Source organism: Lissotriton vulgaris, chromosome 3_1 (genome assembly GCF_964263255.1).
Source record: "Lissotriton vulgaris chromosome 3_1, aLisVul1.2, whole genome shotgun sequence".
Taxonomy (NCBI): Eukaryota; Metazoa; Chordata; class Amphibia; order Caudata; family Salamandridae; genus Lissotriton; species Lissotriton vulgaris.
The window spans coordinates 1,242,340,664-1,242,354,272 of NC_141689.1; the positions used below are offsets into that span (position 1 = coordinate 1,242,340,664).

Consider the following 13,609-nt stretch of genomic DNA (forward strand, 5'->3'; position numbering starts at 1 on the left):
TTTGTAGTGCTAGAAGATCAGTAGTGGTACACCCGGTGTATGAAATGCGGCCATGTGTGACTATGAGAAACATCCAGATGATCAATAGAGCCAAACAACACAAACTAACAAGCCATCGAAAGCCCCCCGTTCCCCGAACTCCCACCCACCCTGCTTCCCTGCTACACGGACTCAAAACTGCCCGCCACCCCAATTTAGCAGAGTGCTCAGACCCACCCCAAGAAAAACACACAGTTACTTGCTCGTTGGGGGTGAGGAGTACTCCGGAATTAGCGACCCCTCATACCCTCTGCAGAGGCCCTCGGCCCAGTGTCCATGGCGGTTCCGGCCACAGTCCCAAACAAGAATGTCTCATACCTGTTGAGTGTTCATATGTCTACCTCCTGGTTTGCATCGACATTGTCTCTGACTGGCGAACTTCTGCCACTGTTCATATCAGCGTCTCCAGCGTCGTCCCGGTCGTTCGAATGTTGGCCATTTTTAGTCCGTCCAGGGCGGCGAGATCGGGAGGCAGGATGCCAGCCGTCCAGCCAGTCTCGTGCAGTCTCTGGGTTGTCGAAAAACCAGGTCCTGTTCTCCGCCACCACCCAGAGCTTGGCCGGAAAGATCATAGAATATGGAAGTTCTCGTCTCCTGAGTTCCTTTTTAACGTCCAGGAAAGTTTTCCGCCGCCTGGCCACCTCCGCCGTGTAGTCCGGGAAGAATGCCACTGTAGAGTTCAGAATTTTCACAGGTGGTGAGACCCGTGCCGCTTGAAGGATGACGTCCCGGTCGCGGTAATTAAACAGTCTCGCTAAGATCGGTCTGGGCGAAGCCCCTGGTTTAGGCTGACCACCCGGGACTCTGTGTGCCCTCTCGACTGAAAAGAAGGCCGACAGTCCTTTAGGTTGAAGGTGTGTTTTAATGAGGTCTTCCACGTACAGATCCATCGCTCTCGTGCCTTCAGACTCCGGAACACCAAGAATACGTACATTATTTCGTCTGGATCGTCCCTCTTGGCCGTCCAGCTTGTCTTTTAGGATTTTGTTCTCCGCCATTACCGCCTCCATGGCCGTCTGTAGTTCCGATACATCCTCAACCAGCGATTTTGTAACCAATTCCAAGGAACCTACTTTCTCGGCCATTTTGTGAAGATCCGCTCGGATGAGGGTGATTTTGGTCGAGATGGAACCCACCGTCATCTGGACCTGCGCGAGAGCCTTCATAACATCATCCAGCGTCGCCTTCTTTGTTCCCACAGGTTCACCTGTTTTCGTGGAGGAATGCCTTCCATCCGCCGGAGGGGAAGCGGTTTTATCGTTAGTGTATCGTTCGATACGCGTCTGAGTCGTACCACCTTTAACACCCTTCCCAGCCATAGTGCGGTCGCGGAAATTATACAGTTCTTCGGAGCGAGGGAGCACCAGGAGCATTCGCCGCTACAACGCGGCCCACAGTCTGGTCCAAAGAGAAGCTCCCGCAGCAATGGGGGGAAAAACGCCCGATGGTCGTAACGGAGCAGACGGTCTGTGTCTTTCCGGCAGAATAGTATTTCCTCGGTATTCCAGAGGATCCTCGGGCACCTCCTTCTACGAACCACTTTCAATTATGGCATACGTTTCGTCCCAAGGCAGAGACCTTGCTCGCTGGTCGTCGCGCGGGGTGTTTCTCCAGTAACAATCACTTCCGGTCTGGGGCAGCCGAACAGACCGCACTTCCGGTCGGCTTCACTCGCCACTGGACTCCCCGGAGGTAGGACTGCGTGTCGATCGATTCAGCACTCGACGATAACTCCGTCATCCGGCCTCCGATTTCCGTCCGGGTACTTGCTGCCAGTTCCGCCCGGTCTCGGGCGTTTGGTGCCTCGGTCTGAGGTGAGATTTAGCCACGGATTAATGTACTAATAGTTGGAGAGGCCGCTTCCCTGCCGGAGCTAGTCCTCTATGCTGCCGCCATGTTCGGCCGCTAGCCACGCCCCCCCACATCATCCTTCTTAGAAATCAAACTGCAATACACCTTAGAATCTAGCATAGATGATATACAGCCTTCCCTTGCTAAGAAACTCTATATGCAGTTCAGGTATGGTGTACTTCCTTTATGTGCTGTTACTTAGAAATGGGGAGGGAGTTCTACGAAAGACTGCCCGTCATGTTAAAACAGTACGGAGACTGATTTGCATGTGCTGTTTTTCTGCCCCACCTACAAGGCAATAAGAGCTCGTTGGCTACGACCGCTTTGCTCATTAGCTACAACAGCTTTGTAGGATTCTTGGAACCCCTCACTGCCTACAAGCTTATAGGATCCTCAAATATGACACAGGCATGCCAATTGTTTACTCAGTTTCCAGCTACCTGTTTTCAATGTGGTGTGCTCGCTGTGTGGTTCTAAAGAAATCCCAAGTCTAAACTACCCACTCCACGCACCCATTACTACTTGGGACTCTGTATTCCTCTTTCATTTTAATATACATTCATTTTGTACTGTATACTTGAGATAATTGGTGCCTATCAGCTCATTTAATAGTTACAAAAAAAAATATCAATGTTTCCATGTCTTTATGTATATACTAGCTAACCCGTCGCACGTTGCTGCGATCTCAGAATAAAGGAAATTTAAGGAAACTTGTTATGATAACATTCAATTTACATTGTGTCATTTTTATTGAAACTTATTCATTTTAATATGGAAAACATTTTAAAGTGTTGTTTTAATTATGTTTATTTATTCGAGTGCTTGTGGATACGCGTTTTTTTTTGTTTTTTCCGTCTGGTGCGTACACGAATAAATCAGAAGGTTTTCCGACGCGTGAGCTGGCCACATACAGTTGTCCATGTGAGAAGCAAGGATTCTCCAAATCTAGTCCACACACTTGCAGCGATTGTTCTTGTGCTTAGTTGATGGTCATTGCAAAAGCGAGTCGCACCGTAAACTGTAAACTTTCAGTATTGGAAAGATTATGAGGGCCCTTGGGTGCCGGGGGTCTGATATTTAACACATTTATTTTTTTTATTTTTATTTTTGTCAGAAACCTTCACGGGAGTGTACTCAACAACTTCTCAAATTTTCATGGCGATCGGATGAATGGCGTAGTAATACATAAAGGACAAACAGACATACTTTCATTTTTATATATATAGACTAGCTTACCCGTTGCGCGTTGCTGCGATCTCAGAAGAAAGGAAATTTAAGGAAACTTGTTATGCTAACTTTTAATTTACAATGTGTCATTTTTATTGAAACTTATTCTTTTTAATATGGAAAACATTTTAAAGTGTTGTTTTAATTCTGTTTATTTATGCGAGTGCTCGTGGATACGCAGTATCTTTTGTTTTTCCGTCTGGTGCGTACCCGAATAAATCAGAATGTTTTCCGATGCGTGGGCTGGCCACATACAGTTGTCCAAGTGAGAAGCACGGATTCTCCAAATCTAGTCCACACACTTGCAACTATTGTCCTTGTGCTTTGTTGATGGTCATTGCAAAAGCGAGTCGCATCGGAAACTGTAAACATTCAGTATTGGAAAGATTATGAGGGTCCTGGGGGCCTGGGGGGGCCGATATTGAACACATTTTTCTTTTCTTTTTTTTTGCCAGAAACCTTTGCGGGAGTGTACTCAACAACTTTTAACATTTTTTTTTTTTTTTTTGGCCAGAAACGTTTGCGGGAGTGTACTCAACAACTTCCCAAAGTGTCATGCCGATCGGATGAATGGTGTATTAATGCATAAAGGACAAACAGACAGACATACTTTCGTTTTTATTATATATATAGATAAGAACTGTTTATAATTATCAATTGTACTGAATTTTAAATGTTTTATCTGTGCTTTTAAGGTCTTGTGAGGCCGAAATAAAGTATCTCTTGACTTGACTAAAATCAGTACCAATGAAAGTCTCTAGAGGCTTGGAGTGTTCTAAAACATATGCCTCAACTGAAAGACAGCAAAAGAAAAGAGAAATATACAAAGTCAGGGAAAATAAATTGCATAATACAGAGACCATCAGCTGCATTTTAATGCTATACCAAGGTTCCATGAATTTGTGCCAATCCTTCCTGATCACTATGGGGCCCATTAAAAGTAGTCTGGTATTCCTGGGCGCTAGTGCCACAAGCAGCATTACTGATACTCGGGCTGTCAGAAATATCGGACCCCCGTTTTACTGTGGCATAACAAGTTGATCCCCTATGGGTATTTATGGAATGGGGAATAACATATGGGATAAGTGTTTCCACACTATAATCCACGTGTAATCTTTCATTTGTGGGCGGATTTTCCCCTGGACATTTTACCCACTTTAAGCAGATGAAATGGCAGGTTGAACACTTGGGACCAGTGGTATTCCTGTTGACTTACTATAGCAGGGATAGTCCTGATGCATCTCCTGTTATCTGCTGCACTGGTATTACCCGCTTACACATAATCAAACCTATTACTGGTGGAGGGGGAGAAAAGGAGAAAGTGTGACTTGCGTAGGTGTTATCAATTGGCAGAAAATTTGTGTCTGTGTTTCACGCCTCTGTAGGCCAACTCTCAGGGCATGTCTAAGGATGGTGCAAGAATATGGGGAAGAGAGACGCCTTACAAGACTCGCAGTCACAGAATGCTGCTGGTCAGAAAGTTTGATAGTAAAAGGAAAGTCTCATCTTACTTTCAGAGGTTGGTAAGCATCGTCGGAATGAACTGGATAAGTTGGCATGTAGTAGATGCCGTTGATTACGATGGGCTGAGCCGGAATACAGGGGTCATCCCTTGCTTCCTCCAGGTTAAGGTAGTCATGATAGTAGCCGCTGAGCACTGGCACAGGGATCAGATCGTACACCTGCAGAAGAAAAAGGCATGTGTGACTGTTATTGTCTTAGAACCTTGCACAAAATATGAGATGACTCCTATTTTTACTCGGATATCTCTTTTTTGAGTGTCAACTCACCAGTAACTTAAAGTCAATCATGGTGCCAATGTGGCAAAACATTGAAAATAGCTGATTTCATAATCCCGACCTTGATTATGAGGTCAAAAACATTTTAATTATGTGTGTCATGAAATGTTAAAGAATTCCAAACTTTCTAAGCATCATGCCATAGAAGTGTGGCAAAAGTTTGGTTTGACTGCGCCCGGTCTGTGAAGGGCTTACAGATTGGTGCTATAGATAACCCACTGTAAACATGCACTGAATCTACAGCTATGCTTTTATTGTTGAATCACTGCAGAATTAAATGTCAGTCAATGTATTTATAGGAAGAGTACCTCCGGTCCACTACTGAAATTCGACATATTGACATTCATCAAAAGAAAAGACGCAAACATTGTTTTTAATTCATAAGTATACTTCCATTATAAAACAATCTGTACATTAAAATGTATTCAGTTCTCAATATACGTGAGAAATATTTTTATATACCATGTATATTTAGTCACAACAAACAGAATTTTATTTTCTGCACGAAATTTTATATCGTCACTTTACAATGACAGTCAAGTTAATTAAATCCTCATCTCTTTCAAATTCTCCGAAAATCGTTTGTGAATACGACAACAATGTATTGATTTTCTTCGTCTTCACACCTCCCCATGTCCAAATGAGTGACACATTTCTTTGCTCTGGTTAGCTATCCCCCTGTATGACTTTTTCCGATCTACCTGAAAAAACACCTGCATAGTCTCACGATATATGCCCCCTCTGCCAGTATCTCACACTGGTTTGCAGATCACTAGAGAGTTCAAATCGACGGGTCTTTTCCTACCCGACAGTAGATCAAGAACTGAACCAGTGGATGGAGAATTGTTCTCACTAAAACATCTTAGAGATGAGCAAATTAAAAAAGACATTGACCCACACAGAATAAGGTGCATTCTTCAACCAAGCTGTTTTATGACTGGCAAACCACATGATCTATCATCATCACGATAGTCATAAACACCACTAGAAATTTGGTGGCGATGAATTTGCACTTTATGCTAAAGATACATTGAAAAACAGTTTATCTACCTCAAATCAAATCTTCTTTATTGCTCGATTATTAAAACCGTTGCAATGCAGTACACAATAAAAGACCATAAAATATATCATGAAGTATATTAAAAGGATACATAGAATATGTAAGTAGTGCCATCGTCATTCCACAAAAAGCATTATCTTCACCCTCACTAAAAAGCATTAAATTCATTTTAATCAAAGTTATATTTAAGATGGGGGCTCACTTCCTGCCCTATAGCTTAAAATAAATTTGCCTTATCGATAATGAGCGCCCTTAAATGAGGACAATGTTCAGAGCTTGACCACCCTTCCCTGAAGGACTGCGGATTACACTACCTGGTAGTTGTTGTACTCTGTGTAACCATAAATTGCAGGAGCAGAAAGTAAAGCACAGTGTTTTATAAAGTGCAGATGCAGCAATGTGGAGGCCATGGGGCTTTACTGTCTAGTAATACCTATGTACAGGCAATGATTTTAGGTGGCGGAAGATTGGTGTGGCATCTGGGGGCAGGGTAAGTAAAGTGCAATGGGTGTAATCTATGTAAAGTGCAAGTTCAGCAGTTTTGAGATCTTAAGTACATTTCCCAGCATAGTTATGCCCTCATACCAGTAATGATTAAGGGGAAAGGCTTGGGTTCGCATCCTGGGATAACAGCCAGCGGGTTCTCGTATTTAAAATCCGAGATTTTTCCACTAGTAGTGCCTATTAAGGTAAGGAGTGGAGTGAGGAAAAGTGTGACAAGGAGCCCTTTACATATTACCATCAGCCCAGTTGGTTTTTAGCCCCCTTTGTAATGAGATGAACGTGGTTGGGAGGGATAAGGTTACTTCCAAGACTAATGCCGACATAAAGCTTTAGGCTGTGGTCTTTAAGTTTTTAACTGTGTTTAAGCTGTGTTTTAAAATGGTCTCCTCCCTCCCCTTCCACTGCTTAGACCCTTGCCATCGATCTTTTTGTTAAATCTCTGAAGGAATTTCAACATTGCACAGTTCATCCTAATGTTCGATGGATCACAGCAGGCCATCACTGCCTCTCTGCAAGACCCTATACAGCGATCATTCCATGATCTTCATAGTAGCTCCCGCCAGTTCTCCAGAAGGGTGATGCATAAGCAGAGGATGTGAATATCTTCCTGACCTTGGTCGCATAGCCAACAGTTATCTTGTGCTTCCCGCCTTTTCCATACAGGATGGTACTTTAGGACCGATAGTATTCCCTGTCTGTAATTCAGGAATTTTACCTTGATCCAATCACTATAAGATTCGCTTAGAAGCCCTGTGGTTTCAGCCTGGTGTAACTATGAAGCTTATCTACCTTGTCCTGCCAGGAATGATGACTCACCTGCATCTGAAGAATAACATGTAAAGTAACCAATATGCATAAGATTTAGGGTATCCTTTGGTTTGCATGGTTTAGCAGCTATACTTGTAAAACACCTACTTGTGGATTAAATATAGTTCGAAAGGGAAAGAACACCGCCATTAACTGGCAAATCCCCACTCTGACAAACCTTGCAATTTTCCCACACAATTTAGAGATGGGAAAACTGCCAGGGTTCTATGGGTGGAGCCCTTGCTAAAGCCCTTGCCCCGGGGGGCTGCCAGCCCAAAAACCAATAGTTCGTAGTGGTGATAGCCCTGCTCTAAACAGGAGGGGGCTACTGACTTTCTTAGTCCCAGCACGCCATGTGAGGTATAGCAGACCAGGGGAGGAAAAACTCCTTTCATCTCAAAGCCTTTGTTACTTTGCATTACAGAAACCAACAACCCTCAATTCTAAAAAGCAGCATTAAATGCTGAGCAGGCCAAAAAACATGGTGGACCATTCGGCATCAAGCCAATGCAGTGGATGCACTTTTGTTCCAAAGATTCCCTCCAGGTAGACAGAAATCTCTAAATTTGGTTGATGAGCGTCCAGAAGCTAGAGGTACTTGCAAAGCGAATGTAATGGCAGTAAGCTGTGGACATCTAGAAGTATGTGAAAACTTGGCTAGTAAATTTTACTCAAAAATGCTATATGTGCAAATTGTTTGTATTGCTTCACACAGGACATCTGATATTTCAAAGTGTTGTTATTTAGCTGTGCTCCGTTTACTAGAAGATTCGAGATCTTGACCTTCAGGTCAATGCAGATATTGGCAGCAAGCATAACACTCACAGAGCTTTCTTGCTACCATAGGGACAGGAATGTTCCATGGGCTATTTATCTTTAAATTGCTTGTTTTCATTTGGTTATTGAGACTCTGAAGGAGTGGGCAAAACAGGTTGGAGCTGATTTAGTTTCTCAGATGAAGGCGCAGATTGCTCTGTACTTAGATGTTTTTTCCAGTATATTTCTCGAAGGTGGATTTGGGCGGTGGGATTCATGTAGTTTTACCAGGTTCGAGGGCGTGATTCACAGTTCAAAGGGGGGACATCTGTAGCCATACTTACAATACAGTAGACAACATCTTGACTTTAAAACTCTGGTTTGCTGAGGACCAGTGGAGATCTTTCAGTGCTGGTGTGACATGGTCTGATTGCCAAAGCGTGGCTGTTTGGTTTAGTAGTCTTTGAAATGTGTGCTTCTTTCTGCAAGACACCAGCATAGCTTATTATAGAAATAAAACCAAGAATTTCGACTTTGTGAGCTGGAGTCATGGCTCTTTCCATACACCTGTGCATGGTAAAGGAAGGCTGGTGCTTTCAGAATTCCACTTTCAGAGCTTTTCAAGTGTAGATTGATGCGATTTTAACAATAGTGGTCATCCAGGAGTAAATATGCCTCCATCAGGTGATGATTGTCTGCTGTTGTGCTTCCTTATTTCTGAGACTACGAGTAGCTCTGAGAAGCCAGATACTATCCGCATGTAAATGGAATTGAAGTTACTACTGAGTAAACAGTAGAGCAAAGAGCTACCTGTGGTCGGTGAAGAGACCAGAAGGGTAAGCAAGGTTTGTAGAGTAAGGTTGGAGGGTAACTGTGTTAATCTATTAAAGTGTTTACTGCTAATCGATGTTTTGCTTCCAGGTAGGTAATGGAGTAATCAGCTACAATTTATAAAGGAACAGGTCGTGGCTTAAGTTTCTTTCCTTAGACTTGCGAGTAGTTGTACATGATTTATTCCTATACAAATATTTGACCTAAGATCTGATTTAATGTTTTCATCTTACTGCTATTAAGGTTGGGCAAAAAAAATGTCAATTTGCATAATTGGCCTTTCTCTTGTACACTTGCAGAGCAGATGCAGCTCCTCCATTTGAGCTCCATAGCTGAAAAGTAAAAATAGAAATAACGTTTATTTATTACCATTTTATTTTTCAGCAACCCGTCCTGAACTGTCAGGACGAGGCAGGCCAGTGCTGACGAATGGCAGCAGCAGCAGGGGGCTGTGCGCTTTAAAATGTGCATGTCTCTTTGGTGGGCTGTTTTGGGACAGTCAGCCATACATATGCATTTTAAACTTCTCTAACCTAGCTGTCTTAGACAGCCAGATTCCAGAAAGCATAGGCCTCCAGTGCTCTTGAGAGCGCTGAGCGAGGCTACTTCCTCCAATCCTGGTGCTTCTCTCATGCTGTGACTGTGAGAGCAGCACCAGTATTAAGTAGTGCAGTTTCCTGTTCTGGAGGTTCAAGAAGACACGGAAGGGAGGAGGACGTTGCGCTGTAAGCCAGGAAGTAAGTCTATATTATTTATGTATTTATTTGTGTCCCCCCCCTTCTCACCTCCCAGTCGTCACTGTTGCAGAGCACCATTTGCCTCATAGGCAGACTAGAAAAATATGTGTTTGTTATCGCTGAAAACAGATTGATGCCTTTGCTCAGGCTGTTGGTGTATCCTTGAAAAAAAAAGTGCCAAAAAGTGCTGATGGTAGGCTTTGGTTGCTAACAGTTATTCTTATTCGCAGCTACCAGCCAATCAGAATGGCCCTAACACAGTGTCCTATTTCCATTGGTTGAAAAGGTGGTCAATTGCTGAAACAGCATGTTCTTTCAGAGATACGAATGGAGCCATTCTATCAACAAAACAGAAGGCTACCCTGTGTTTTTTTTGCTTTTTGGCCAGGGAGATGGGCTCTTCACAAGAACTGTCTGTGACTCATGCAGTCTGATGGTGCTCTTCCCCAAAGACAGTAACCAACAATGGCATACATCTTTTTTTCAGATTATGACCCCAACATTTGGGTGAACCTGAGAGGGTCATTAAGGAAATTCCTCTCTCCTATACTTGCTCTCCTGTCAAGGGTGTGCCATTGGTTACCATGAGTAGGCGTAGGACAATGTCAATGTTCGTTTTGGAATGCTGTACAGCAGTTCGGCTGGTGTATAGCATGGATGAAAGTTTAAAAAAAACTATGACATGGCCAGCATTGACCCTGTCATACTGCTTTTTCAATGGACTTTCAGACATGTTGGGCTGCTCTACCACATGCCTAAAAACATTTTAAAAAGTGACATATTAGAGCCATTTGTTGTTGTCGGATTTCAGCGTTTTTCCTGACTGGACTTCAAAATACATCCCTGGGGGGGCGTGGCTTGGACGCCGTGCAAGATGGCCGGCTAGTTGCGGAGCTCCGCCGCATCAAAGACTATCTGAACAGTTTTCCCGATGTGAAGGGACCTGTTTTCGCAGCAGCCTACAGCATCTGGCACCGGAACCGGCGGTGAGCACCTACATCTCTTTTATGGCCCCTTATAAGCCGGTTTTCCATTGTAATTCGCAATGCGCCTGTCGCGTACTTGAAAACGCGCGCTTTGGGACGCCGCCATTTTGCGCTACCGCAGCACCAACGGACTTCTCCGTTTCTCTATCCTCTTCAGCGTTGGCTCTCCGCTCTCTTCCTCAATCACTTCGCGGACATTGCGGTAAGCGCCGAACAGATTCCTGCTGCTTGTAATATGTCCTAATTTCAACCTTTTACTCAAAATGCGCTTGTCGCCTGTCAGGAAGCCGCCATTTTGAGCACGTTTTGTTCGCGCTACACCCTCCTTCAGCACAACGTCTTTTCTTCCTGGCCTACGAAATGTCTGTTGCATACTGGAGTGTACAACATTTGCTTCTCTGTTTAATATATGAACATTCCTTACGATGAACTCTCTTTTTATATATATAGCAGTATTTCTACTTTTGCATCTCTACGCTTGCTACAGTGTGCCTGCCTATTAGAAGCCTCCCAACATTTATATTGTATTGGACCACTGTGCATTCCATGTTGTTTTCTTCTGCACCTTATGAAATGCACTCAAGCCATTTTACGCCTTCTGCCACTTTCCATGTCATGGATGGTCCCTCCATGCTCTGAACTCTACAATGTTCCTCAAGGCAGTTGTGTCTCTCAGTGATTTTTCGTAAGTCCATGAGCACAGCTTATTTTCTTTGTGGAGTTCTCTGTTCAGTTCCTATTCCTGCCTCTGATAACGGTACTTGACTAACTTTCAATAGACGGAGTGTTCTCTATACACCTTCTTTTCGTGTTATCATTAATACTGGACTTTCTTGTATGGTCAAGTTACGCAAGCCTAAATTCATTTTTCCTTCCTCTGTGAAGACTCCTCTAAATTCTCCCACGGATTGGCTCGCTCCCTCACAGACTCTCAAGATGGCGACCACTACTTCTCAGCGAGCCTCACAATTGCAGACCTCTTCAAATAAATCCTCACCCCCGGCGTCTTCTTCTCCAAACGACTAAAACAAGATCCTCCTTCGCCGGATAAATCTTCCTCCTCATCCTCCATAGATTTGATTTTAGAAGAAATCCAGGCGTTACGACCATTCGTTGAGGGAACCAGTAAAGACATGCAACTTTTAAAAGATAAGTGGGAGACCATGGATGCTCGCATTTCCTCACTTGAACAACAACTCCCTGAGGTCCAATCTAACACACAACGCATCACTTCCTTGGAAAAGACTGTGCTTTCACTTCAACATCATACAGAGGATTTGGAAAATCGAAATAGAAGGAATAAACTTCATATTTATGGTTTACCAGAATCTCTTGAGGGGGATGACCCAGTCACTTTTTTCACCTCTTTTCTTCCAAAACCTTTGGACATGCCATCCTCTACGAGCATCAGCATCCAAAGGGCTCATAGACTTGGACCGCGTACAACTACATCAACAAAACCTCGGGGTGTCATCATCCTTTTTTTGAAATTTACGGATCTTCTATCCATTCTTTCTGCAGCTAGAGCCAAACAACAAGTATCCTGGCAAGGTCAACGTGTATTTCTAACCCAAGATGTATCTAATGCAAATGCCTCTAGACGTAAGGAATTTCTTTCCCTTCGCCCCTCTTTGCGCTCCATGGGAGCACGCTATGGTTTGTTTCATCCCTGCACCTTCAGAGTGACTCATCACAATAAGATTTGGACCTTTCAAGAGCCTGGTGAACTTCGAAACTTCCTCCTCCTGCAGAGTGGTGAAGGAATGGAGTCCTTCCCTTCGAATAGTGGCTAACTGGTTTACTATTTTCCTGCCTCTACCTTCTAGTTGATCTGCTTTTTCGTGTGCTTATGTACTTCATGTTTGTTATGCTTCTTGTTCTTTCTCCCTTTATTTATTTCCTCTAGTATGCTGTAGTGTTTATTTCTGCTTTATATTCCGCTTCCTTGTATTTTATGTTCTTTTACATTATTTGTATCTTATCTTATATTCAGTTTTGTTCAATCTGACCTTCTTATTAATTGTTTTTTGTTTCCTTCCATTGCAGAATTGTACCTTACCGACTATCCCCTTCATCCTATGTCATCCCTACCTAGTTTTGTGAGGTCTCGGTGCGGTCTTGTTTCTGCTTCGTTTTGTTACGCGTCACCACTTTCCCACATCCCTCTTTGTATTCATTTTCAGGTATAATTTTTGCAGTCATCCTTATCTGCAAGGTTCATCAAAGACCCGTTTTGCGAGTCTGTATTAGCGATTCATAAGGAATCGCTATTACAGACTCGCAAAACGGGATTCATGTAGGAATCGCTAAATAAATTGCGATTCCTACACATTCCTAAAGGCCCATAGGAATGAATGGGGAGTTATTCCTTATTTGCGATTAGCAATTTGCTAATCGCAAATAAGGATGCGATTTCAAGGGTGCTAGGGGTGTCCAAAGGACACCCTGTAGCACCCCTGAAAGGTAATCTACATTGGTGTTGCGCACACACATGTCCAAAGGACATGTGTGTGTGCAACATGCAACTTAGAAAAATGCTTTTAAAAGCATTTTTCTACGTTTTCGCTATTTACCAAGAGGTTCGACCTCGCGGTAAATAGCGGCCCGAAATTGCGATTTCGCAATTTGAAAATGGATGATGAATTGCATTTAAGGAATCTCAAATAGAGATTCCTTAAATGTAATTCCTCGCAAATTAGCAAATTCGCTATTACCGATTTTTGCATTTGGGATGATGAATCCCAAATGCAAAAATTGTGCTCGCAAAGGGCCAGATTCTGAGAATCTGGCCCTTTGCGAGCGCAATTAAGCTTCATGAATCTGGCAGTATGGATTTGCACTGTCTTCTCTGTTTTCTCTCTCCCTTTTCTCGCTCTAGTTTTTCTTCCTTTCCTTTCTCCCCTCCTTTCCCCCGTTCCCGTATTCTTTTCTCATACTTTCTTACTTCCGGCCTTTCTATACTTGGTTTCTTCACTATTACTGTATATTTGCACTTTTCAAATTTGAATTGTT

General features: G+C 43.3%; 1 protein-coding gene across 1 annotated transcript in view; it reads right to left on the minus strand.

Moving 5' to 3' along the window:
• The window catches only part of LOC147727726 (alpha-2-macroglobulin-like), a 1,118,600-nt gene that overhangs the window by 569,488 nt on the left and 535,503 nt on the right, over window positions 1-13,609 (minus strand). The window contains exon 16 of the mRNA XM_086961723.1: window positions 4,629-4,799. Coding sequence (XP_086817849.1) covers window positions 4,629-4,799 — 171 coding nt within the window. The remainder of the gene's footprint in view (window positions 1-4,628; window positions 4,800-13,609) is intronic.